The sequence below is a fragment of the Alligator mississippiensis genome, chromosome 7 (genome assembly GCF_030867095.1).
Source record: "Alligator mississippiensis isolate rAllMis1 chromosome 7, rAllMis1, whole genome shotgun sequence".
Taxonomy (NCBI): Eukaryota; Metazoa; Chordata; order Crocodylia; family Alligatoridae; genus Alligator; species Alligator mississippiensis.
The window spans coordinates 18,613,995-18,641,538 of NC_081830.1; the positions used below are offsets into that span (position 1 = coordinate 18,613,995).

General features: G+C 46.0%; 1 protein-coding gene across 5 annotated transcripts; it reads left to right on the forward strand.

Moving 5' to 3' along the window:
• The first annotated feature begins 8,616 nt into the window (after positions 1 to 8,616).
• On the forward strand, positions 8,617 to 25,805 carry RAB11FIP1 (RAB11 family interacting protein 1). 5 transcript variants are annotated; one of them, XM_019491443.2, is made up of 7 exons: positions 9,072 to 9,273; positions 13,557 to 13,697; positions 14,802 to 15,268; positions 15,860 to 16,649; positions 17,412 to 19,757; positions 21,046 to 21,136; positions 22,317 to 25,805. In XM_019491443.2, exons 3-7 carry the CDS (start codon positions 14,875 to 14,877, stop codon positions 22,533 to 22,535), a joined length of 3,840 nt encoding a protein of 1,279 aa, XP_019346988.1. In that variant the 5' UTR covers positions 9,072 to 9,273; positions 13,557 to 13,697; positions 14,802 to 14,874; the 3' UTR covers positions 22,536 to 25,805. The 5 variants fall into 5 exon arrangements, with proteins under 5 accessions (XP_014450802.1, XP_019346991.1, XP_019346988.1 ...); XM_014595316.3 differs by lacking the exons at positions 9,072 to 9,273; positions 13,557 to 13,697 and adding an exon at positions 8,617 to 9,049; XM_019491442.2 differs by lacking the exon at positions 13,557 to 13,697.
• Positions 25,806 to 27,544: the final 1,739 nt, after the last annotated feature.

Sequence of the window (27,544 nt, forward strand, 5' to 3'; positions counted from 1 at the left end):
CCACAGGCTCTTTCCTTTCTCATGATGAGGCCTTCCGGGTATGTATAAGTGGAGTTTGCATCTAGAAATGAGTGGGTCTGGAGAAGGTGGGGGAAAAAGGAGGGGGAGAGGGTTCCTTGTGGCAGGAGCATTCCTCACTTCTGGTGTTATGAGGCATTTGAGCAGTCAATTCATTGCTCTGTCATGAGTAGTTCATGAGCCAGATCACTGTGCAAATGCTAAGGGGGGAGGAAGCATACCGGCTGCATCTCCAGCTTCTTCTCACTTTCTTCCTTTCACCTCCTTGGCCCATTGGGGAGCTTGTGGCAGAGGGATTGTTTGCTTTTGTGCCAATGTGGCTTCTCTCCTTTCTGGAGTCAGCTCTGATAATCTCTTCTGACAAAGGGGCACAGCAGGCTGACCGCTATCACCCACACAAAGGGCACTGGATGATTTCATTGTCATCACAGCAGAAATGCTGGAGATAGCCCCCTGGCTGCCAGAGGTGAGCAGGGGAGAACATGGCACTCCTTGGGCCTGAGTCTGCAAGCACTTCTGGTTTCCAGAGTGGGGCTGAGTACTGTCAGCGCTCACTGAGGACAGGCAGGCATGCTGAGCACCTCTCAGGAGGCACTTGTCCTAAGCAGGATAAGGTCCGTTCCCTTCTTGCTGCCTTCAAATCTTGCAGGGCTCATTGCAAAGGCTGGTGTGGGGGAGGCAGGGGAGGAGCTCATCAGAACATCAAAGCCCTCTGTCCCTCCAGAGGCTCATTGTGTTGCTTAATAAATCCAGGGATGGATACAGCACTGCATGGGGCTGGCTCAGGGCCTGGGCCCTAGGGAGATACAGGAGCAAAGACGCTTCCTCCCCACTGCCACAACCATCTCCCCCTCCGCTCTTGCCCTTACCCAGGGGCTCCTGGGCATTTCCTCTGCCCAGCACACAGCCTTCCCTGACACATGGATATTTTCCCTTTCTCATGCCCAGTTCTTTGCAGTCTGTAAAGGTTTATGTTTAACCTGTGCACTGCCTTATCTCTGGGGCATCGTATAAATGCTCTCCTGACTGTGGGAGACAGCTCCACTCGTGACTCATTCAAGCTTCGGAGGAGCACAGGGAGCCCCATTCCCAAGGGCACCACAGCTCCTGGGTGAGTGATGTTTGGCTTTGGTCTTTTTGAGCACACACGACTGAACGGCTTCACTGGTGCTGCCTGCCAAACACAGTGCCTTTGTGGTTTGCACTGGGTGCCCTTCCATCACTCAATCAAGGCATTAACAACCCAGGTGCTGAGGGCTGGCAGCACGTCAGGAACAAGTCATCACTCACTGCAAGAGGCAAGAGCTTTTGCAGGTGATTTCTTTTATTATCTAGCACTTGGCTCCTCTCCCAGCCCAGAGGGAGTGTGCGTCCCCAACCGGGGCTTGTCACTGCTGGCACTAGTATTGCATGCATGGCTCTATTAGTAATTTATGATGCTCTGAAGAAGCTGCTGACCAGAATCCCTCTTGCTTTTCCCTCCTGCTGTTAAGCTTTGGGTACTGAAGGGTTACAGGGTTATCCTACATTATTACATCTCCCCAGATCCTGCTGAGCCTGTGTGTGTGAAATGCAGAATTGCAGCCGTGCATTGATCTGGGTGCCTTAGATACTGCCTCTTGTGTCTCTGATGTTTGAACATGGATTACCCTCCTCCTCTGTGCTGGCTGCTGCTTTTCTTGCTTCTGTATTGTCAGCAAATTCCATTGCCTCAAATATGTGGTGTTCCAGCTCCCAGCTTACTGATGTGGCAGACGAGGGCAGCAGGGTCAGGGCTGCTGATCCCTGCAGTTCTTCAGTAATATCTCTTGGTCTGTCCTCAGTGTAACTTATCCTGCCTGGAGGGTCACCATGAGACCTAGACACCACTCTAAGTTGGACAAGCGGTACACAGGGATAGACACGGGGTGAATTTCCCCAAGGTTTTCTCTTGTGATTGTGCCACTTACTACTTTGGCAGGGTAAATTAGCCTGCCCTGAGCTCTGGGTTGTCATGCCTGGACTTCTCCCTAAACACGAGCAGCAACTTGAGAGCTGATTTGGGTTCACTGGAGTCTGCAGCATCAATGTACTCTCCACATCCCTGGAGGGAAGAGACATGTCTATGCACACTGGCAACCTCCCATTTGCGATACTGCACCAGTGTCTGCTTTGTGCTTCCAGTGTGTTCCCAATGGCTGGGATTAAGCAGGAGTGGTCCTCCCCAAGACCGTCCCTTCATTATCATTGCTCACCATCTAATGGGAGCGCCTGTTGTGCTGGGTGCCGCACACGTGCACGGTCAGACTCAGTTCCTGCCTCCCAGAACTTACACATCCAACGAGCAACACAGACAAAATGAGGGCGAAAGGAAAGATTATTACCCTCTTGTTACACAGGGGGAGCACAGGCATAGAGATGGTTGCTAACCCGACTTGGATCTGAACACCAGGCCAATGCCCTAACCACATTATCTTTCTTTCCTTATGCTTTCTGGGATGGACCTAACCAGTTCCACCCCTACTTTGGGATTCTCTAAGTCAATCTGCATGCTGATTGATTGATCCCTTGGTGTGCGAGAGGGTGCTGCTGTCCAGATGTCCTAATTTCCTGGTAAATGATTCTGGCTTGACTGTGCTCCTCTTCCCAGCTTTCCTGCTTTCGTGGGAAACCTCACTCCATCATTTGACATCCTTTCTTGAGATCAGCGAGGAAAACTGCTCACTTTAAGCATCCACAATGCCTCCCTGTCTCTGGGGCCACACAATCCTCCCAGGGCCATCTCTTGAGACTTTTGTTCTCTTCTCTCGCTAGCCTGCTCCCTCAACTGGCCCAGCACTCTCTGAACCCAATGGAAAATTCCTGCTGAGTAGGGGCTGGTGTGCTAAGGAAGGTCTTATCTTTTACTGCAACCTATTGAGAAATCTCTCATTCCTTCATCAGGTTGCCTTATTTTTAACACTTGCCTGCCTAGCACTCATCCCGTGGTAGCCTCCGTCAACTTGTTTTATGTCTAGGTCAAAGCCCCTGGCTCTTTTGGTAGAAACCCTTCGTACATCCATAGATCCCATAGCACGTTACTGTGTGATCTGTCCAGGGTCCATAGATCCCATAGCACGTTACTGTGTGACCTGTCCAGGGTCCATAGATCCCATAGCACATTACTGTATGATCTGTCCAGGGCTTGAATCCTCGTTCATCACATCCTCTGCTTGCATTTTTCAACCAGGATCTCCCACATTCTTCCAGTATCTGCTTTCCTGTAAGTCAGCATAATTTCACCATCTTCCAGTGGGATCTTATAAGTACACTGTGTCTCTGCAAACCTAACCCGATTACAGTCACCAAGCAAGAGGCTCCAGCCTGCTTTGAGATCAGCCCTGTCAAAAGGAAAAATGTTCAGCTGCCAGTGGTTTGCACTAATAATCTCATTTCAGAATTGCTGAAACACTTTGCTGGAGTGCAAGGACAAAGTGGACTGAGACAGCTCCGAAACAAGGGGAAAGGACAAAATGCAACAAGTCTTGTTATTGGTTATTAACATCGTGCCAGCAGCTGGCACAAATACTGTATAACACATTTTAATAGGTTCACAATTTACTAACAGAGGTTAACGTGGACTGTATATGAGCAGCAGAAGGCAGTACTGCTGTTTAGCCCCAAATGTAAAAGATGCTGCTTATTTAGGTGAACTGCCGAAGGACAAGGAAACATGGAATTACACAAGCAACAGGTACTGAGTGCCCCTTTAGCCAGGTCAAGGTCCTTCCCCGATAGACATGGTAGCAGGGACAATCACCGCCACCCAGATAGTTAAGATAAAAAGTGCATAAAGAAGTCTGAACGCTGGCCTAGTAACCAAGGTATGCAGGTGCTGATGTGATAATCCGAGCGTGTTACCAAGAAGCCTTCGTTAATCCCTGTGCGTATAGCATTTTAATTTTGTAGTTTGCATTGCTAGACTCATGCTGCCTAGTGCTGACATCTCCCACACTTGAACTCAGCCTGAAATTGGAAAAACTTAAGCATGACCAAAATGCTGAGTAACACAGGGCTGCGTGCATGGTAATGATACCTAAAAGTCTCTTTTTTGTTTTGTTTTGATCTCATGACACTGCACGTTCACCCTTCTCAAAAGACAAGATAAACAGAGCTATTAAAAGATAAAAGATCTTAAGTGGCTGACTTGGGGAGGTGAAATACATGCATGACTAATTATTTGGTTTGCAATTTGAAATAGGTTGTTGCTGTCTAAACTAATCCAATAAATAAGCTGCCAGGAATTCACTTGGGATGGGAGAGCTAGAAAGGGGGAAGTGGCAGTGCTGGCTGAGGGACTGAGAGGGTTTTCTGGAATAGGTTCACATTCAACGGCTGTGTCATAGGACGCCCTAAAAGGGACTTTCATCCCAAATCTGAAAGACGACCAGCAGTTCAGCAACAGGTAGTGTCCTGATCAGGGCTGGCATTTACTAACTGTGAAGTTGCCCTGCCCCTGAAACGAGCTGGTCTCTGGCTTCAGGGCTCTCAATATCTGCCCGTGGAGCATCCAGGGCTAAGTCCCATGTTTTGTTCCCCAAAAGCAGAGTGACTTAACATAGGCAAGATAGATCATCAGTCCCACTTTAAAAATGGAAGAACGGGAAGCGAGAGGGGGACTGGTATGCAGAGCAGTGAGTCAGCAGAGACCAGACTCTGCTCCGAATGATTAGAAGCCTTGTCTCCACACTACGAAAGATAAATGTATTGGACCACAGGGAAACCAACAAGTGAGAGCCACCCAAGGTAAAAACACAGTGAAAACATATATTTTTTTTAAATAATTTTTTTGTGTTCTGGTCCAAATCAATTCCAAATCTGTGAGTCAGTCAAGTTTGCCCTACTGCTGGCAAACATCCTCCACCTCACCTAGGGCTTCAGATGTTTCTAAATCCTTTGGCAGGCATCCTAGGTGCAGGCCCAAGCTCGGAGACTTGGGGTTCAGATGCCCCCGTGTTTCGCTTGCCCTCAGCCATAAGGCCCCAGGGGTAAGCCTGGAAGGAGTCTCCCATTTCCATAAAGTGGGCACAAAGCCAAGATCTTCCCACTCCAGCAGCAAGTGGGAGCTTTACTATACATTACTTCCGTGGGTACTGTATGGTACCTACCCCATACTAGAAAAGCAGCCATCCTTGGGTGCGACTTAGTGGTCATGGTGAAAACATGGTGCTTAACAGATACTATGAGTTAAACCAGACAAGGTATAGCTGTGGGAGAAGAGTGCCGAGTGCACCGTAAAACTGAAGTGCCTTGCCGTCATGGTGAGTTCACCTTGCAGGGACTTATCATGCATTACCTTCTGTGCAGTGAAAATGCCTTTTTTAGCCGTGAAGACAAGGGATGAGGTCATTCTGAGGATAGAGGCCTGTGATGTCCTCCCTGCTTCTGCTGAGCCACATAAGTGCATTTCCAAGGTGTGCAGACAATGGTGTCTGATTGCAGTAGGTCAGTGCTATCTATGTAAGAAGCCCTCAAGCACGGCGCAGTGTATTACAGGTATTTGTGACAAGCTGTGAACAACGTACATGCACTTTATGAGCTGGGCCTGGCCCTCTACAGCAGTGGGGAGGGGGCATATTTTCAGTGCACAGGTGGCCGGAGAGTCTAAGCACCTGTCTGAGCCCAATCCAGGTGTGAGTTCCCCTACAGCAAAATCCATCTCACCTTGCTTTGGCACATTCACATCCTGGGTGTAGCTTCCCCTCTAAAGCTGGGCTCCTTAGCACAACTCTGACTGTGTGGGGCTTGAGGAAAGCTACATTCCAACTATATGGGGTACGAACCAGCTTTTCAAGGCTCAAACCATCACAGCGTTACAGGATTTCATCTCAGGCCCTTTCCAGTGCTTGGTCCGATCGGCAACTGGGACTTGCCACTTTTTGCTGAGACACGTCATCCATCCACTTAGAGGCACACACGGCCACGAGACTGTGGACTTCAAAGCTATGACAGGTTTCTGACTAAAACACCTGTCATGGGGCTAGGAGTGATTCTTCTCCACTGGGACTTTAGGCATGTATAATTATGGCGTCGAATCCTATGCTGGGGGAGAGAAGAAGGCAACCTTTCTCTCCCGGCTAATGAAACAGCAACAACAAAAAGATGTTGCTCACAGGATTGGAATGGTAGAATGAGGAGTTTAGTGAGGTGTTTAGGGCAGGTGAGGTGATCAAAGGTGTGCAGTGAACTAATTTGTCACATACCTCGGCTGTTTTTCACGTGGCCTGGCTTAGAGATTTCACTGCCACATACCTTGTGTGTGTGCACGCGAATGCGGATGCATACTGCCATTGCTCTGCCTTGCCTGTCCAGCAGATCTGCTCTAAACAGTGAGAGCCTAGTGATGTCCAATGTTACTAAGCTAGCAAAGTTTCCATTTAAACTCCTAAAACAGTCAGCATCTTTCATGCTCAGTCTCTGCTATAAAGGTGGAGCTAATCTCTTCCCATGCTGGATTTATGAATGCAGTTCAGCACTGTCTGTATGTCAGGGGTCAAAAGGAAAGCTCAGACACTTGACTCATGGGTCTTGGGTCTACCGGATTTTGAATTGGCTTCTAGCATCCTCCTTTAACTGGCCATAGATCCTCAGGGGAAAAAAAGGCCTGGTGACTTGGATAGCAAGGTACATACAGACATTAAGGGATTGGAGTTCTAGGATTAGGAAAGGTTGACTCGCCCGGGAGCTGTAACATGAATCATTAAAACCAACATGCTGAAGAAAACAATTTGGAGGTGTCTGGTGCATTAGTGTGGGTGTATGCATGAGATATGCAGAGAAGCTCTGTAATTTCTTTTTCCATCAGACAGCTGTTTTATGAACAGACATTCAGGCCTCTGTCTTACTAGGCCTCCAACGTAAAATGCAGCCCCGTGACATAGTGACATCATATGATCAAAAGAGCAAAAACTGAAAAGATATCACATTTACCCAAATAACTTTGTTTGCCTATGCCTTTAGACCAACACGGCTACAACCAATACACCTAAAACTAAACAGTGAAAGCCTCTTTGACACCAGAGAATTTTCTGAGCCTTTGCTAATGTTCATGTGAAGAGCTTTTGCAGGTGATTTCTTTTATTATCTAGCACTTGGCTCCCAGTCAGTTGAAACCAGGGGCACAGAGAGTCTGAGGGGAGGGACAGGCCTTTTTTTTTAGCATTGTGTTAGTTACCCCAAGTGAGGACACATCTAAGTGCTGGAGCGCAATGTGTCTTGCGAGCACGCGCAGATCATGCATGGGGACCTTAGTTGGTAGCTGATATAAGGAAGGGCAATAGGTGAGATCATTGTTTACTAACTCATGTGTAAATGAGTGACTCCTCTGTTCCTCAAATAAAGCAGAACCCCACCCTCCAAGCATTACATTGGCATGTCACACCGAAACTCCCAGACAGCAAAACTGCATTCTCCACCTTCCGGTCCGTCTGCTGTCTGCTGGCAACAAGCTTTCTTCGGATCTGACTGAGAAGCAGAGGGGCCAGGGAGGGAAGTGCAGATGGAGGGGAAAAAGCTCAAAGCCACGGGTCCTACACACCCACGTAGAGTCACAGAAAATGAGGGTGGAAGGGACTTTAGGAGGTCACATCTAGTCCAACCTCCTGCTCAAAGCAGGACCAGCCCCAACTAGATCATCCCAGTCAGGGCTTTGTCTAGCCGTGTCTTCAAAACCTCTAAGGACGGAGAGTCCACCACCTCTCTGGGTAACCTGTTCCAGTGCTTCATGAGAAAATTCTTCCTAACATCCAACCTTAAACTCCCTCGCTGCAACTTGAGACCCTTGCTCCTTGTTCTGCCAGCAGTCCAGCCCCATCCTCATCCACATCGGTGCTGCAGCTCTTTCCTAGGCGCAGTCGGTCAACGAGACCGGAGCCTCGAAAGCTGCGCGAGACCGATGCCGGCTGCAAAGCTCCCAGTTAAACAAACGTGCTTCATTTAGAAAAGCTGCTCCCCTGAGGAGCCTTGCACGGGCCTTGGCGCTCCTAGCCGGGGCACTGTCCCCGCAGGGATCGGGCTTGTGTCCAGTTCTGCGCGCTGGGCGCAAGAGCGCCCTGGTTCGTGCAGTCACCTGCCGCCTTCGGTGCTTCTGGAAGTGAACAGGCCTCTTTCTTACAAGCTTTATTCTGGACGGACAGAACCGGGACTGCCAAATACACGATCTACCAAGCACAACGACCCTGGCTGGGCGCGTCTACACGTTCATTAACGTGCCTGAGACACTGAGACACACTGAGTTTAAGACTTCCTTAATAAAGAGCTAAGGAAAGGTGGTGTGCCCAGAGTTGCCGCTGACTGCGCAGTTGGTGCGCTGCGACGCTTCTGGTGTAGACGCACCCGCCCTGTGGGACTCCTCGCCTGGGAGCCGAGGGAGGGGCACGGGCACGAAGCCTGCGGGAAAGAGGCACAACACACCCCCTTACTCCAGGGGCTTGGCCCCGCCCACCCTAGATAGACCCCGCCCACGCCCCGGCTTCCTACCGTGACCACGCCCACTCCCTGACCTTAGTGGCTCGGCCCCGCCCAGAATTCTTACCCCGCGGCTCGGCACCGCCCATTCTGACGTCACGGGCGGTCCCGCCTCTCGCGAGAGCGGCGCTAAGCAGCGGCTGCCGGGGTAGCAGGAGCGGCGGCGGCGGGGGCTCAGTGCCGCCATGTCGCTGCCGGGGCCGGGGTCCCCGCGCTGGGCGCCCACGCACGTGCAGGTGACGGTGCTGCAGGCGCAGGGGCTGCGGCCCAAGGCGAAGGGCGGCGGCGGCAGCGACGCGTACGCGCTGATGGCGCTGGGCAAGGACAAGTTCGCCACGTCGGTGGCCGAGCGCTGCCTGGGCCGGCCCGTGTGGCGCGAGGAGGCCACGTTCGAGCTGGCGGCGCGGCGCGGCGGCGGGGGCGCGCCCGGCCCGGTCCTGCAGCTCACCGTGCTGCACCGCGCCCTCGTCGGCCTCGACAAGTTCCTGGGCCGCGCCGACGTGCCCCTCGAGCCGCTGCTGCACGACGGCGGCCGCCGCCACACGCGGTCAGTGCGGGGCGTGGGGGGCCGGGGTGCGAGGGGTCCCCGCCCCGGTGACGCCTCCTCCCTTGTCTCTCTCTTCTCTCTGCCAGGCCGCAGCCCGCCGCTCTTTCGGGCTCTCTCCTTGCCGTGCCGATGGGTAACGAGCTGCTTCTGCTTCCCTGTCCTTCCTCCTCCTCCTCCTCCTCCTGGCTCTGTCTCTAGCCCCCCCGGAGGCCGCGAGGCCAGAGGTGCGTGGGGCGGCGGGTGCTGGGGCGCACGATGGAGGGGAGGCTGAGGGGACTGGGCTTGCTTGGTGTGGAGAGGGGCAGGGGGGTGGGCTAGTTGTGACCTCCTGAGGTCCCTTCCACCCTCGTTGCCTGTGACACTTCACTTCTTCTTGCTCGTGCTCCATGGCAGTGTGGGGTTCAGCCTTGCCGTGCAGCCCTTCACGTACCACAGACTGGAGGGCAGGGTAGGGAGGGCGCGGGGACGGCTTTATTGAGAGGGTCTGGAGGAGCACAGAGAAGGCCACTTGTCAGAGAAGTGCCCACGGCTGCGTGATGCTTGGCAGCGTACTACAACCTGTACCCCTGACGCTTGACAAAGTGTTTTACGGGTTGCTAATGTAATAACATTGCTTCTCTGCGTGTTGATTCATGATACAAGCTGCTTTGCCTAAAGTCTTTCAGCTCCACTGTCGACAGTGACTCTATTTAAGTGCGTAATTTGTGACTGAAGCAATGGAGGGGAAACAGCTCTCAAAGGACTTGGGCTAGAGGCCTTGAAATTGTCCCGAGTTAGTTTCAGGGCTGCTGTTCCTGGAGTACAGGTACCGACTGAGATGGGTTGGAGCTGGGCTGTTCTCGGTGGTGGCAGACGACAGAACAAGGAGCAACAGTCTCAAGTTGCAGCGAGGGAAGTTTAGGTTGGATGTTAGGAGGAATTTTCTCACCTGGAGGGTAGTAAAACACTGGAACAGGTTACCCAGAGAGGTTGTGAAGTTTCCATGCTTCGAGGTTTTTAAGACCTGGCTAGGCAAAGCCTTGACTGGGATGATGTAGATGGGGCTGGTCCTGCTTTGAGTAGGGGGTTGGACTAGGTCCCTTCCAGCCCTCCCAACCCTCATTTAAACTACAGACAGAATCACAGAGAATAAGCCCATAATGTTTCTTCTCCTTGCCACTTCACCCCTGGTCCTGAGGCTCTGCACTTTAGAGTACATTGTCTAGGATATCTCAGTGTGTAATATTCATGCTGCTGTTTTTTTATGTTAAGTGCCATCTCGTCTTCAGAAATGAAGTGAGCTGAATGAATAGGACCAGCTTTGCTATCTTAATCTACTGCACATTGGGTTTTGGGAAGACATTGCTGTGAGTTCATGTAGTTGATTAATGTTTCTGGTCTCTTCTTCTCAAAGACTAGAAATATTTAAATGAAAGCTTAGATTTGGAAGTAGAGTGGCTTGGAGCATTGGGGAGCTGGGAGAAAGTAAAGATAGGAGTGCTGAAGAAGAAAAATCCCAGAAAAATAGTTTCTGGGATCCCTCTGCTCAGCAGCCATTGGCTCTCATGAGACTTGCTCACTCTACAAATAGGAATTTATCTCCTAACTGTTGGTCCTGCCTGTCAAACTGGGTGTGTGAATATGTGGCCAGTAAAAAAAAGACTCTGCAGATTTGATTAAGCCAAGAGCTACCCCTAAATGTAAAATATAATCCCATGTGTTGGTATTCTTGCACAGCTGCTTTCCCTATAAGCTGACAGCATTACATGGCTGTTCTTTTGGGGCAGAGGCTCCATTTTCCGGATCCTCTTTGTTACATTGCACCACTTGAGAAAAATCCCTCCAGAAGGGGAAGTGAGGAAACTGCAGTCTGTAATTTACAAGAAGGGAGGATCAGCTAGCTTAATGATTGCAAAATGTTTTGAAGATGACAGCTGTATATTAAGCTACGCATGCGTATTCAAGTGTAATCATGGCCTGGAAGGTAGCAGTTCATCCTGATTTGAGTTTCCATGGATTAAATGGTCTAATTGGTAGTAAAACATGCAGGAATTTAGAGCAGGAGTGTGACAGGTGTGGAGTGGGCAAGCTGAAGCAAGAAGTTCTTTAAAAAAGAGTGTTTTTAATTGCAATAACTGTCCAGCTGTATTGAATACCCATATATCAGGTATGTCAAACTCACCTGATGCCCCAGGCTAGATCCTGACCATGGGACTGCTTGGAAGCTAGATCCACAGGCCATACGTTTGATACCCCTGCTGTTTAAATCTCTGTATAAATCTCGAAAAGTGGAACAGGTTGCACAGGGAACAGCAAAACCGAAGCCTGTCCCTGCTGTCATCAGAATGAGTTGCTATGGAGATAGATGGGCACAAAGAATTGATCTTATAGCCAGTGAACAGGTATAAGTGAAATATTAATAAGGTCTCGTATTGAAGTACTCTGAGAAGTAGTCTTAAAATGGAAGAGAAATACAGAAAATTACACGGCAGAGTTCTTTCTAAGTAGAAAGCCCTGGAATGTGCTTGAAGGGGTCTTATGAACATGAGAGCTTGTTCATAACTTGTGAATTGATGCCTGATTGTATAAAGTCAAAGCAGTCCATTATCATAAGCATAATTCAAGCAAGTGTGTTTTTAAGTAGAATATCACTATTGCTTTAGATTTTTATCCAGAATTGTGTGGAATGTTTTATTCCCTCCTTACCCCCTTCCTCTCTCCCCCAATAATTTTGTTAACTTGGATTTTAAAACCTAGTTGCTGACTCAAGCAGAAGTGGCATGCAGGCTCCTTGAGCAAATCGGAAGGGGGCAAAGCCTTGTAACATTTGAGTTGCTGTCTGTGAACAAGCCATCTGTGCTTGCTGTCAGACTCTGTGGTTTGTCAAGGAGAGAAATCAAGAAGCTCTAGGACCACTATAGAACTGCTTGGCCTCCTTCCTGGGAGAGGTGGCTCTTGGTTCTGGACAGAAGGCTGTCTTTGTTCAGTCAGGGTGAGGTGTATATTGGGAGGCCACAGTTTCACACCACAAACTGTAAGTGGTGTGAACAAGTTTTAAGACAAACCAAGGTTTTCAAAAGCCTTAGAAGGCTGTTAGAGATTTTAAATATCTATTTGGCTTATTTACATGGATGCACAATGCAATAGTATACTTGATAACTGCTGTATTGGTAACTTGATCAGCTGTCGAGAGTTTCAAATTGCAGGTTGCATGTGATGAAGTACTTCAAGAAGATAAGGGAAGAGAGGAGTGTAGTCTGAGGAATGTTGCCTCAATTCCAGTTCTGCTTGTGTCTCTTTGAACCTGAGGGGAAAGCGGACATACTCTTCTTCTTTCCACCCTCAGATGAAGGCAGAAAATTCATTTCTTCAGTCACCTTAAAGTACTGGTTCTGCATGTCCTGCATTATTCAGTGAAACAGGAGCCACCCTTCTCTTTAACTGCCTAGTCAAGTAATGTGACTGCCATTGAACTGCCTAAATCGCCTATAATGCGCTTGCAAACATTGTGTTAAATAACCTTTATAGGGAATATAACTTGCGTTGGAGGTAAGCAGTGAACTAATTCTTCTTTGTCAAGCTGAAAGCTTCCTTGTCATCAGGTTGCTGGCTTTCTTATTTGGAAGAAATGGCTATATTTATTAAAATAACCATTATTTTCATTAGTTTGCTTCCTTGTAATTGAATCCAGAGCATATGTAATTTTGTTACTGAGTGCTGACATGTGCATAGTCAGTTGAGTAATTCCTGTGGGGGAGGTAAGTACAGGTTAGTTTGAAATATTGCACTTGAATGCTGAAAGTAATTAGATTGAAGCAGAATAATTCTTCTGAGAAACTATGGCAGTAGCTAAGTCAATACCAGTTACATTCCTTGAATGCTTAGTTGTTTTTCATAGACGGAGGAAAATATTTGCACAAGACCCTTTTATTAAGTGGACTGTGACAGGTACCCAGGCCAAGCTTGTCCCTTTCCTGGTTCCTAGTATCCCTGATTAAGAGCTGTCTGTGATCTGAATGCAATTGCAGTTCATAAAAATGCAGTCTTGGGGGAATAGTATTGAAGACTTGTTCTGCTATCTGGATGTCATATTCCTGTAGGATGTGGTTGTATTTCCACTAGAGCTGTTTTTTTAGGATTTGGTTGTTAAAATGCCTGTAGACTAGTATGGTATCCAGGTTGTAGCTGTATTGGTCTAGAGGAAAAAGCAATTGGGGCTTGTAATAGAGGTGATAGCTTTTATTAGACCAACAAGATTTTTGCAAAAAAAATGTCTTTCATTGCAAGCTTTTGGGCACAAACAGCCTTCTTCAGGCTGGCATGCAGACTGGTATGTGCACTCAAGCTCCTTCTGATAACCCGGGCTTCCCTGTCTGACACTGTTATCATACATAAATATTGTCACTGGGTTTTGTAGCCTCCTCCAACTCTACATCTCTTCCTAAGCGGTTCTGAATTTGTAGGCATCAGGATTTTAAATAACTTGGTGTTTTAATGTTCTATTTCTCTTCAATGCGTTTCTTTATAGGGGCCTTCTTGCACATATTGCAGAGGGGAAACCTGCTGTCTTGTCAGCTCTTTGAACTGGCTGTTGAACAAGCCACCTGGACTCATTATTACTGCTCTTTGCCAGTATGTGCCCACACTAGGAGGACAAAACCAGGCAGAGGTGTGTTTGTATGTTTGAAGTTGGCAATCTCTGTGCCTGTGGTGTAGTTAAGATAATTCACTAGCTGATACAAGTAGAAAAGCCCAGTGCTCTTAAAATCAACTTTTTCTATCAGTGCTGTGGAGTCAGCAGGTCTAGATCTCCTGCCTCAGTGAATAGAGTCAATAAATATCTACGCTTGTACCAAGGGGAGTGAAATGTCCTCTGCTAGGACACCTTGGAGTGAGCACCAGGTAGCTGACTAGCCTGCTGTGATGCAGCTCAGGTGCTTGGATTGCTAGGGTCCCTCCTAGTGAAGCTGGTGTCCTGGTCAGCCAAGAGGAGCATCTGCGAAGCCAGGCAGAGGTCATGCAGCCCAGATGGTAGCTTAGTTATTCCAAGAGAGAATTTTGCAGAGCATATTTGTTCTAATTGGTAGTAAAATGCAGAAAAGCTGTGCAGTCCCACCACTGGGTGGAAGTACCGACGACGATTTCCCTTTCCCCTAAAGTTTTTGTGTATAAAAGCTGCAGGGGAATGATCCCTCCTGACTGGGTTGGTTCACTGTTTGCGTGAGTACAGAATTTGGAATGAATTCAGATTGTTTTGACTGACTTGGGAAATATTTTATTAACCATAATCCTTTGTGATTTCTTCAGGGTAGCAGTAGTAGGCCTGTATTGCATCCCATTTGGGCTCAATGGGCACGTCTACACGTTCATTAATGCACCGTAATTACAGTGCATTAAGTTTAGTACCTGTAATAACAGGTTCATTTGAAGGGATATGCTTGTACCTAGATTTGAACATGTTGTACAGAACACAGCATAACAATACTATCTTTCACTTTCTGATTGAACAAGTGACTTATGGCCATGTCAAGGGCATGGCTTCCCTTATGCCCCAACAAATGATTGGATCCTTGTCTTAATTGTTTATTAACTTCCAGGGTAGAGCCTGTTCTCCTTCTTACTTCTTGCTGCTGCATTTGCTTTGGTTTGCCTAAATACAACTGCCTACATCTTGTGGCTTTCCTCATGCTGCAAACTCACATCCTAAAATAGTTTTGTGGAACAAGAATAGGTTTCTGAACCTAGATTTAAAATGTGTTGATTGTTTTTGCAGGTGGTATAAACTTCATTCCAAACCAGGGAAGAAGGAAAAAGAGAGAGGGGAGATTGAGGTGGATATCCAGTTCATGAGAAGCAATTTGACAGCCAGCATGTTTGATTTGTCTATGAAGGATAAGTCTCGGTCTACATTCGGCAAGTTGAAAGACAAGTTGAAGGGAAAGCGGAGCAGCGGACTGTCAGACACAGTATCTGCCATTGTTCCTAGCATAACACACTCAATAGCTGACAGTGAGGATGAGTCAGCTGAGAAAGAGAAAGAGAAGAAAAAATTTAAGATCAAAACCCTGTTTTCCAAGCCTGGCTTACAGAAGAGCTCCCTCTCCCAGTCCATGTCTGCTCTACCTGCAGTCCAGCCAGTCACAGAGAAAGTGAAGCTTAGACCAGGTGACTTTAAGTCCAGTTGGTATGACAACGACGATGATGAGGAGGACGAGAAAACACTTACCCCAGTCTCAGAAAGTAAGTATTGCCTCCTCCAGGAGTAACTACTTGTCAAGTCTTTATTTACAGGATTGGTTAAATTTGTGGAGGAGTCTTTTCAGAATACTAGGTGAGCTTTTCTGGCTTTAAGAAAGAGAAACTGTCTTCAGTTGTCTGAGAGCTTTGACTGAAGAAAGCAGTAAAGCTTTGCTTGCTGCATGATATTTTACATGGTTGAGCAGATGCAGGTTTTCTTTGGATAAGACTTTTTCATTCATTCATTTTTTTTTAAATAAATAATTTGGTTCCTGTGTTGTGAGTGATTGCACGTCCACTGAGAGCCCCTGGAAAGAACGCGATCATCCATAAAGAATCTGGCTGGAGCTGGGTTGGAAAGAGTGACACTTATTTTACCTTCTCATCTTCTCTTCTCTTCTCTTCTTGTGGCTCTCAAATGCCTGCTGAGCCAAAAGTTCTGGATCTGGGTGATTAGAGAACAGGACTATCTAATAGAACTTTCTGTTGTGAGTAGCCTGTTGGGGGGGGGGGGGGGGGTTTGAGCACTGTAGCTGTAATACTGAGCATTATAGGAAGCTTTTATTAATAACCTGAATGTCTAATATATTGCAGAGAACTTTGATGGCAAAGCTGAAGATACAACACTTCATCCTCCTGCCATTACGGCTTATAAGAAAACGGCAAGTGTGGATAAGCAGCTAAACCAAGCAGCTTCCAGCAGCACCAAGAAAGAAGGACTATCTTTATTTGGTGGCCTTAAGTCCAAAAACGATCCCGTCTCCCGCTCAAATGTGTGTATCAATGGCAGTCACGTTTACATGGAGGAATGTGAAGCCATGCCAAAAGACAGCACTCCATCCTCATCCCCTTCCCCTCAGACCTTCAGGAAGAAACATCTGTATGCGTCTGAAGAGAACTTGTCTTCCAAATCTGTTAAGGGGCCTGAGGAATTGGAAAAAACTAACAGAGCTTTATCTGGGTCTTCATCTTTGGAAACCTTTAAATCTTTGACATTACCATCCTACAAATTGCTTAGTGGTGGAGACTCTATAGAAAGCAGTGTTTCTTCAAGTGCTGACAGCACAAAAGAGACCAAGAAACCTGCCTTGTTGTCTCTGGTTACAGGAAAAAAGGAATTGGGGAAAAACACTGATGTAGAAAAACTTACAGATGTAACTGTGAAGGAGAAAGATGTCAAAGGTCCTGAAAACCAGAAGAACGAGAGCGAGGCCAAGCCTGTAGAAGTCCCGACAGCCCTGCCCAGAGAGAGCCCTTCAGAAAGCAGCAGCACAGCATACATTCCCAGAAACAAGCAGTCGCTCAACCCTTTTGGTGAAGAACAGAAACCTGAAAAGCCTGTAGCCTCTGCGAGGACAAACCAAACCAAAGTGGTTAAGCCCAGGTCAGTCTCTTTTTGCTGTTTCTAATGCTGATATAAAGGAACACACCAGTCACACGTTGTGACTGGACCACTTCCTGCCACGAGGCATTCTGGTAGCTGTTGTGTGTGTGGTATAGCAGCCCTCTACAGCATCTCTTGTGGTGGACTTGTTTTGTTGCCAGGGGCAAATTTAACCAGCCACATTGTAAATATTTGACTTGCATTCTCGTTATGAATACAAGGAGTGACCTTGATAGTCTCCATTAGTGAGGCTGCAGTAAGGAAAGCAATTCTGCTTTTTCGGTGCATTTAGTGCACTAAGTTGCTTGCATAGTGTATGAAGATAATTCCATGTTTCTTTAACCTGGAAAGCCAATTGCTTACCATCCGTTCGATATGGAAATGTGCTGGGGTAGGGTCTGGAATGCCACCTTTAATCCAGCTTTTTGCTCTTTCCCATTGCCCCTGCTTTGGCCTCCAAAAAGGCTAATCTTGGAACACATCTGCTTTTGGCACAATTGAAATATGGGCATTACCCTAGCATTCTTATTCTGCATGTGACAAACTGCAGCGGGGAATTCTTTGCTGTTGCAATAATACAGGAGTGGGTACAAGCATTTAAACATGGAGGAAGTGACTTCAAGCCTACCGCATTAAACATCTTGCAGTTATAAACATCATTAGTAGGCTGCCCATTTTGTGAAATCTTCCTGTAAGACTTGTGTTCACCGCTCACACTTTGCATCTGCAACTGACATGCAAGTTTTTTGTCCCTTTTTGCAGACTGGGCGTGTCTTCAGAGGATGAAACCGAAGCCACGCTTGCTACTTCTGCACCCGATTGCCTTCCTGCTTTCACTGCTGCACATCATGCCAGTAGTACCAATAATCCTTTCGCTTCCAAAATGGGACAGAATTTCAGTGTACAAACCTCTGAAAGCATTAGTAGCCCTCTTGTATCCCTTTCTGCTCTGCAGTCTAGTGGCAAAAACCCTTTCACTCCTAACTGGGGCCAGGAGTCCAAAGCACAGGACTCCCCAAGTTCTGCTAATTCTTCTCATCCTTTTTCAGCTTCTGTTCCCAAGTCAGTTCTCTCTGCACGTCTTACTAAAAATGACAGTAACCCTTTCACTTTCAAAGGGGGACAGGACTCCCAAAAAGACGACTTTGGAAGGTCTTGCAGTCCTCCCTTGTATTTCTCTCATCCTGCTCCTGCTGTTTTGGTGCATGGTTCTTCCTCTCTCCCGTCTGTTTATCATGCTAACGACAATAACCCTTTTACCTCTGAAGCAGGACAGGAATTGGAAGCAGTTACTTCTCTTGCTTCTCCCTTCCCCCCTTGTGCAGCCTCTAGCATTCGCTCTTCTACAGTGGAGCATCCTGCTAGCTCAGAGTGCTCTTCTGTTTCTTCAGACAAGCCACAGAACGAGTCTGTAGCTGGTAATGCAAATACCGTGCCAAAATCTTTAGGGTTGCCGTCAGACAGTTCTGTATCTCAGTATGAAAGAGTGGAGGCAACTCCAAGGAAACAAGGTGGTGGTAAAGGGGTGCAAATAGAATCAGCCTTCAAAAAAAATAACAAAGGAAAGAAAAAATCCTTGACCTTCAGCTTAGATCTGGAAGATACTTGTATAGGGAACAGTGATGAGGATTCAGACAGAGAGTGCCCTGATCAATGTGAAGAAGTGACTGCTACAGGTGAAATAGTAACAGCCGAGAGGGCAGGATTTGCCTCTGCGCGTAATACTGTGCATGTCCTTTCACCTGAACCCTGTGATGAGCAGGTGAATTCTCATCAAAACAGTAAAAGGGCTGTTTGTGGTGACATGGAAACTGGCAATGCAAGTGCTGAAACCTGTATGGGAGAGAGCAAAGAATTTACTTCTCTCCCCAAATCAAACTCTAACCTTTCATCTGGGAATGCTGTAGTACAGGCATCCTCTGCTACGAGTAAAATAAATGAGGAGCTAGAGACAATTAGCGAAGAGAAAAGGATCCGGTCGCTCGGCATGGGAGAACAGAAGCCCATATTCAAATCTGTGGCATCCCCTGTTGCTGAAGGAGACTTGTCAGATCAAGTAGAGCCACCTAAACCAACCCCAAGGGTTCGCACATTGCTCTCGATGGAAGCTGGCAAGGCAGGGGATGTCTCTGAGCTCAGTCCTCTCTTTGTCACGCCAAAGCCAGCGCCGAGGAATGCTGCAAGAAAACCTAAGTGTGCCTCTGATTCTCAGCCTAGCATAGCAAAAGAGAAAGAGATGCTGTCTTCTGAGAGGACAAAGATGGCATCTGGAGATGTATTGTGTAGGGAGAGGCCCTCAGATCCCTCTGAGAACCTGCTAAGTGAGAGTTCATTAAAAACTGCTGCAACTTCAGCTGTGTTTTCTCTTGAAGGAGTGGCTAGCAATGATGAATGCCTAAAATGCAGCCCTGACCAGCACGATATGTCACTGTTGGACCTTAAGTCTGCTGTTCCTGTTCTTGGAGATGGCAGTGCGAAACCTCTTGGTCTTCCAGTTATTCCAGAAGTGGGCTCGGACGATGAGCAGCTGGACGACAACCAAAAGGGCAGTGATGTGTCTGCACCTGGCAACAGTCTTCCAAAGACTGAAAGTGATCCATTGCAATTCACAGAGGAAATAAAGCAGAGTTCAAGTACAAACTCTTTTGCTGAGAAAATACCTAGAGTGCTTCACAAGACAGAAGAGAACCCTGAGGATACTGGTGAATCTGTGGAATCATCCAGACTAACTTCAGTCGACATCTTTTGTGCAAATAGCAAGGCAGGTTTAGATGCAGAGGTTTCTTATTCCAAAAAGTGTGGCTGTGACTTTGAGGAAGGTGGTAGTATTAACACTGAGGAAGGAGCAGGTGGTAATGTTTTGAAGCCCCCCGTTTCTCCTCACTCTTTATCCAATTCTTCCCAGCCTTTGTCTTATTCTCAATCTCTCCAATCTGGCACTTGCAACAGTAATAAAGCAGAAACTCCAAGGAAGCCAACAGCAGAGGGCTTCGATGATAAAGCAGAAAGTGCTGGCAAGAAGAAGCTGCTTCAGGCATGGGTTTCACCCTCTGAAACACATCCCAATCAAACACAGCGGAGCGGTGGAGCTGTGTTTACTAAGCACAGGTGAGCGATTATGGAGAGATGCACAGATAATGCTGTGACAATCCCCTTGTGTAAAAGGCTTACTCTTTGGAGCAGAGACCTGGGTTTTCTAGCTTCAGGCACTTTTTATTTTTTTTAGAATGATATGGAAGGTTAGGGTCTAACCTGTAACCGATGGGTACTGTCAGACTCCTATGTCCTAGTATAAGGCTGTCACCACTACAATTCCTACTGAAGAAACTGAGGTGGCTCCAAACAAATCTATGCTCATAGATGAGGATGGACCCCGACTTTGCAGACCTAACTTCTGTAAGTGCTGTTGTTTCATGGCAGCTCAGGGAAATCTGTGATCATTAGTTATGTGAGTGTTATGCTTTAATGAAAGTTCATTTTGCATACCTAATAATGTACTGCAGTCAGCAGGTGGCTGTGGCTATGGGTCAGTTGTAGTGAGTTCCTTGGGAATGAGAAAGCGGTTCAAGGCAGCCTGGGAAGTGAGCTGCTCACTTCGCAGGTAGAGCAAGGATTCCTAAGCCTTAAAATGCACTGCAGCTTCATGTAGTGTCCAAGTCTGCCTTCTTGGTGTCTAACATAGCAGGAGCTGTTCAGACTCCTGCTAACAGATGTCCTGGTGTAGTTTGATGTTTTGCTTCTCTGTTCATTGTGTAACCTCTAATGCAAACTTTACATTTTTATAGGTAACACTGCATGAGCATTACTGTTCCAAAACTTAGTGAAAGATAAATGGGTAATATACATTCACTTTCAAAGCTGCCCCTATATACTGAATCTAGTGATCCTAATATTACAGCTTGATCTCTGCTACTTGTGCCTTACAGTAGAATAAGTCAGTTTCCCAAAAAATAGCAGAAGGCATCTCTTGGCCAAAATAAGTATTGGATATTTAGATTTCTCTGAAGATCTTGGGATGAGAAATTAAAGAATGGCATCTTTTCACAGTGTAAAAAGATGAAAGTAAGTATTTCTATAATTTGAGCATCTTGTAACACAGGTTTTGTGCTGTGTTAGTAATCTTCTGAAGCCATTGTTTCCCTTAATGTTTGTTGCATTTAAGACAAAAAGCACCAAATAAACAATGGATAACAAGTAGAAAACAGTAGCTTATGATAGAGCAGCTTTTATTGAAAGGGACTCCCATCTGATCTCAAGAGACAAGATGCACATTGAGAAACTTTCATATTCCACCTTGCTAAATTTTGGAACCTGTTGGATCCTTTCCTCGGGCTAGAATCTGCACAAGGTCAGCGTGGTAAACTGCATAAATAAGTTGTGTGACTTTTTGTTTCAGACCTCATCCTGTCAAGCCAATGAACACCACGCCTAAAAGCTTCAGCATCACCAGTAGTGTGACTGAAAAACGCACCGAGATCAACCCAAAGGTATGAAAAAATGAGCTGGGGGCTTAACTTTGTAACTCTAAGACAGTTTGGAATTGACAACTCCACAGTAATGGCTTTTGGCCCTGTGAAATAGAGGTTCAAAGCCTCTTCTCCATGGACCTTACTGCAGGTGAAATAACATCCTTTTTCCAGTTCCTGTGATCATGGCAACAAATCGAGTAACATTGGTTCTTATTTAGGGCTAATAAATTGAAGCCAGATGGAGATCCCAGCTCCTAAGAGGGAGCTGGGCACAGGGCTGTGCCGAGAGGAGCTCTGTGGCTTTCTGTGGGATGGATGGCTAGAGTGGCTGTATGCCAAGAGGTCGTCGGTTGGTGACCTGGTGCAGAAGTGACACATGATCCTGGCACACAGTCCTTGCTGTGACAGTATGAGGAAGCAAGGGGCTTGGGGCGATAGGTCTGCACGAAGAGGAGTTCGTTTAACCAATGAACCTTTTTCTTCTGTTTTTCTACATAATGAGATTATTAGTTGTGGAATGCAAAGAGGTTAGTGGAGATAGTGGGTAGATTGTAACGAGCCAAAAAGCTACTATAGTCTGTTTTAGCTTACGATGTTGAGTATGCAGTGAGGTTAGGAATTTTGGTGTATGGGCAGAATCCTTTAAGGGTCGGGAGGGCAGGAGGAGCAGCGCTTCTGTGAAAAGCGTTTGCCTGCTGGTGATCGCTTCTGTCACTTCTCTGTGTGAGGTCACTTTGGAGTCTAACGGTTTAATTTCACTGGGCACATCTACACGAAACGCTACTGTGCAGTAACTTATTGCTACCACACAGTAGCGTTGTCGGGCACTAACTGTGACACGACACTACTGCACAGTAGTAACAAGCTACTACACAGTAGCTCACTGTTACTGTGCAGTGGTGTCGGGGAAAAAAATCATGTGGGGACAGTACTGCTCTCCTTACTGCGAGTCCATCGCTCATGTAGACACAGCCACTTTGTAGTTTCCACGAGGGTGTGGAATGAGAGGTATCATGTTTCATGGTAGATGTGTAGGATCCATGGATTACAGTATACTGTAATAACTTGTGACAGCCGGTACACTGTGTTGGAAACTACCCTGCCTGGAATGTTGAAGAACGAGATAGTTCAGTAGTCTTGTCATGTTAGCTTTACAATGCTCATTTCTGTATTGACCTGTCCTTCTTCTCTCCTGAAGAAATATGATCCTTCAGACCCTGCTTATGCCTATGCTCAACTGACGCACGACGAGCTGATCCAGCTGGTCTTGAAACAGAAGAATGTGATTACCAAGAGAGATCTCCAGGTGCGGGAATTGGAGGACTACATTGACAACCTGCTTGTCAGGGTCATGGAAGAAACCCCCAACATTCTTCGGGTTTCGTCTCAAATAAACAAAAAGGCTGGGAGGATGTGAGGTCTCAGTCAGCGAGCCTGAATAAAGGCTTGTGTTCACTAAACTCCATATGTAAATAACATGAGGTAGCAGCAACTCTATGGGCTACCTACAAAATTACTTTCTTTCCTGTGTCTGCCAAAAGCAGATATTATGTACCTGGGAACTGGTTCGTAATTACAAACAGGTCTTCAATGTGTGATCCAAAACTGATAATCAGGCAACCTGTGCTTTTTGACATGCTGTCAATATTAGACCACTGCCTGCATGGCATTTTTAAGAAAACTAGTCCAAGACCAGAGGTGTAAACCTTCATGTGAAGGATTTTTAGGGGAACTTTTTTTTTTTCTTCTTGACACTGGTTCCAGCCTATTGCGGTTTTTAAGGGGTGGTGTGTAAACTAGCTGCTTCTCAGCAGCTTTTGGTTGGACAATGGTTTTTATTTTAGGCCTTAAGTTGTAGTGCAATATAAACCACCATGTACACTAATGCTTCAAGGATCTTATTTTGTTCAAAGAGCTACGTTTGAAGGTGTTCTTTCCAGACAGTAGCTGGGTATACTATATGGTACTGTTTCTAAAAATATCATTGCCCCCCCCCCCCCCCAAAACAAAAGCAAAAAACAAAACCTGTAAAATGGGAAGTTGTTTAAATCTGCTTGAAGATGGAGTTTTACTACCTGGTTGTTGGCATCTGTTTTCGTAAGGGGGGGATGTAGTTACATTAAGCAGTGTCTAAGCATACAGGCTCTTTTGATTTCCTTTAGCAAAGCAACCATGACATAATAGCCTGGTTAACTGCTAAATCTCTATAGAAGGCATGAATTTTAGATGTTTATGAAAAGTTCTGATACATGTCACATCTCTCCTTGAAGTTTCTTGTTCTTACCTAGAACAGACCAACTGCACCATCACAATCTGCTCCTTACATACAGGTTCGTACCTGTGTGCTTCTTAGTGCTCAATTGGCTAATCTTTGTTGTTTTAAAGCCTGGTTGTGGGGATTTTTGTGCTACTTGAATTAACATATTTTAAATATTTTGGAGTTTGAGAACTTAGTTTGGAACAATTTTCAATTAGTAAACAATTTTCATTTGGTTTATATATGGTTAACTAAGCTGCAGTCAAAAGGGTGCATGTTCTAATTGTTTTCCCCAAAATTAATCCCTTTGTGTGTCAGGATCTCAGAAAAGGGGTGTTGTAATAGTATATATTTTTTAAAAAACAAACAAGCCAAAGGAAAAGCATTCACTGCTGTTTTGCAGGACAATCGGTTAACTCTTTGATTCTTTTGCCTTTTTGTTGGCTGCCACTTTGCTGCTTGCACAGAGAGGTAAATGTGCCCTCTTGCCTATTAGCTGGTGCCTTTTTTTCCCCACTGCCAGCTTGTCGGGCTTATTTAAATAAAACTTCTTGAGCAGACTGGTAAGCTGTCAGTAAAAATCAGCATTTGCTTGGAAGAGAGGCAGTGAGATTTGGTTTTAATGCTGCCACCCTGTTCTCTGTGGTAATGGACTTCTGCTAAGCTATTAAAAAAATTAGTTATAAATATGTGATCATAACTGAAATTAGGCAGCTTGGAGAGTGAGGTGAGGATTGGCGATGCATAGTACTTTGGATAGTAAATCTTAAACAGAAAGGGTAATGGAAAGGGAAAGAGAGCCAGTGTCAAAGCTATTGGAAGGTGAAAGGGTCCATTTAAGTCTCTTCTCAAGCATCTGAGGACTAATTTTACCTAAAGATCAGGAGGAACAGTTTTTATCATTCCTCACGTTGGAGCACTTTAATTAGGAGCAAGACTAACTTAATTTTCTGTTGCTTTGTAATGGTGTCTGCTTTTTATATTTGTATGAAACACTGGAAACCACCATGAACTTCTCTGTCTACTTTTTATAGTGAAGAATAGTTGCATATATTTGCACAGACCTATACACTGACTAGAAGAGTATATAGAAAGTATACATGCTTTTTGCTTGCTCTTGCTTAATGTTTTTGATGGACCCATGATTTCCAGGGTGTAGTGCAGAGTAAACTCTGCCTGTCGTACCTGCGCCTTCTCTTGAAGGACAGCAGTGAGAGAACATTTAATATGTGAAGTGAAGTTTTAAAGAAGGTCATGTTCCAGTCTATAATACTGGGTATGAAATAGCAGCTTGTTTTGGAGCAGATGGCCTAAGTTAAGGGGTAAGCTTTACTGTTTTGGACATGCCTTTAATTGAATCTGGAGCATTAGGTTTTTTAAACAGGATCTTTGTTAGCAGCCTTTTAAAGTCTAGATGGTACTAGATAGCTTCCATTGAAAACTGGCTAATGCTGGGTTTTGTGCCTTGAAATAATGAGGAAGATGGCACACTCTTTTTAAAATTGCCTCTTTGTGCCTTAGTCCCTCTGCAGAGGGGAATTTTTTCCATACCTCATAAAAAATAGATGTATCCTTGGGACTTGAAGCTGGAGCTTTATAACAGGTATTTTTTTCAGTGCCTTGGACAAGTCGAGGAACCACCTGTAACTTTGAAATGGGTGTTGTGTATAATAATACATGTTTGATGTTGGTGTTCAGAATGGGTTTAAGTGAAACTAACAGAAGTGACTGTTAGTCTCGTTTAAGAGATCTGGTATGTGGGTACTATTCCTCCTGGAGCAGCTGGAGCCCTTGTATAATGCTGCATCTGCTGCTTTAGAGAGAATTATTTGAGGACATTAATAGTTGTCCAGAAGTTGTGTTCTGCCCCCTGTCCCCTCCTCCCCCCCAGTCTGGGAAGATTTTAAACCCTGAAGTTATTTCACAGTCCGGTACTTGGTTTATGTTAATCCATTTGAGGCGAGAATATTGTGCTGAAGGTGGGATCACTGAATTTTGAGAGGAATTAAGTGTGTGCTATGAAGTGTGTGCACTGAAGCTTGGTTTCCTTTGATGTTGTAGTACATCTCATTGAGGTTTCAGGGTCCTCTGGGAACGGTTGTCCTTTAAAAGCCACACTTGTGCTTTCTTAGCTGTGTAGCTGTTGCACAATTCTCACGTACCTCAAATCTGTCAGTGGCAATAGCTTTTTGAAGTGTCCAGGCAAAAGGGGATTGGTACTTCTATGTTAAGCAGGGTGCATTTCAAGGCAAAGTGAGTGTACAGAGCCTTGATAGATGAGCTTCACTGAAGGTCAATTACTGAAGGATCTGAATGTATTTTTTTTATGTTTTTTAAGGTTTTGCTCTGTTAGTGTGTGTACCTATTATAGAGGTCTTCTTTAATTGACATTTTTCATGGAACACTAAAATAAAAGCGTTTTAAATTCCATGGCTGAGCACTCTTCTGCTTTTCATTGGACCCTAATAAATTAAAATAAGGTTGGGGGTGAGGGGGGCACTGCTGCTTCATGGACAAATCACTTAAAAGTACCTTAGGGCTGCAGGGGCCCTTGGGATTGGAATCTGCATTGCTGGAAGGTAAGTTCCATTTGGTGCGGTTCCTGAAGCTGTCAAGAAGAGAAGATTTTTCAACCTGGTTTTACTCTGAAAATAGATTGCAATAAACCAGTCTGGCAGCTGAGATGCCAAATGCTGGGAATAGATGGCATTGGCTGGTGTAAAGCAGGTGTATGACACTGGCCTGCACTGAAGGACAAATGTCCTAGGGAAAGGAGCTGGTTAGGCTCCATGGAGCCCCATCTGTGGCTCTGGATTTAATAGTAGGATACCACCTGTGCCTGATCAGGAGATAATCTAGTCCAGCTCCTGTAGCAAGGCAGGAGACCTATAGATTTACAGCCCCCCTCCTCCTGCCCTTGTAATATTCAAAAATAAAAATTGAAAAAAGGATGTTTGGTCCTGATTTCCAAAATGTCAGTCCAACAAACAAGACTGCAGAGGCTCAGTGGACAGCCTGTTTCACTCCTTTGCTATCCTTGCAGTTAGAAAGTATTTCTTAACATATAATTTTGTTGCAAACACAGCTATCTGCTGCTTGCCCTTCCCTCATGGGATGGGAGTCACAGCAGTAGGAACAACCTGGCAGCATAGATGACTGTTTCAGTTGCCTTCAACTGTTCCTCAGGTCATCCGTGGGCATGTTTCTCCTGGACTCGCGAGTTCACCTGTACTTTCTACATTTGGTAGTCAAAATAGCAGAGTGCTCCAGCTGAAGTGGTGCCTGAGTTGAGTGGAACATGCTCTGCATGTTTCTTGCCTCAGGCTGGGACTTTTGTGTCATATTGATTAAAAATGGAGTTGTCTATTACACTGCCCTACAAGGGCTTTTTTGCTTACCGCTGCCTGAGGTAGTTGTGGTCTGTTTTGTACTGATGTATCCTTGCTAAATGTAGCAGTTAGTGCACTTAGCACTTCTCAGTATTGAACTTTGTAGTGCTGATTTCATATCGTCTCCCCTGTGTGTCCATTCCAGCTTTGCCGTCTGATTCTGCACCGCTGGGGCCTCCTCCCACTTTCGGCTGGCTGCGCAGTGTTTGCCATGAAAGCCAATGGGACAGTTCTCCCTCCTCCAAATGTAGCATGTTACACTTAATGATGGCTTGCTTGCATGCATATGGGGCTGTCTGTCTCTGCAGACTGAACAACAGTACCTGGACAAGTTTTTTAAAATGTTAAGCAAGTATGAACTACAAACCAACCTGCTTTCTGGGACTTGCCCGATTTATTTGGACTTGGCTTAAAGCAGTGGGAGTTGTCTGGCCACAGTGACTACATGGTGAACAACAGCCTGTAAGGCAAAGAAACTTGATCCACCAGTGCAGCAGAATGAGAAACGAGCATCTATAGCTGTCAGGTATGTGTTGGATCTCTATCGTCCAAAAGCTTCCATTACAACAAAGGCATCCAGCCGTTGTAGCAACTTAAAAGTCAGTGCAGTTTAAATGCCCTGCACATGCGCGTAGTCTTGGGACCACTGGACTGAAATCTGGCTCCACTGGGAATAACTGCATGCTGCTATGGCAGCCCCTGCTCCATTCACGTTTAGTTTAAAACGAGAGGTCAAGGTAATCATTAACATCCTTCAGCATCCAGTCTGAGTGGTTGCCT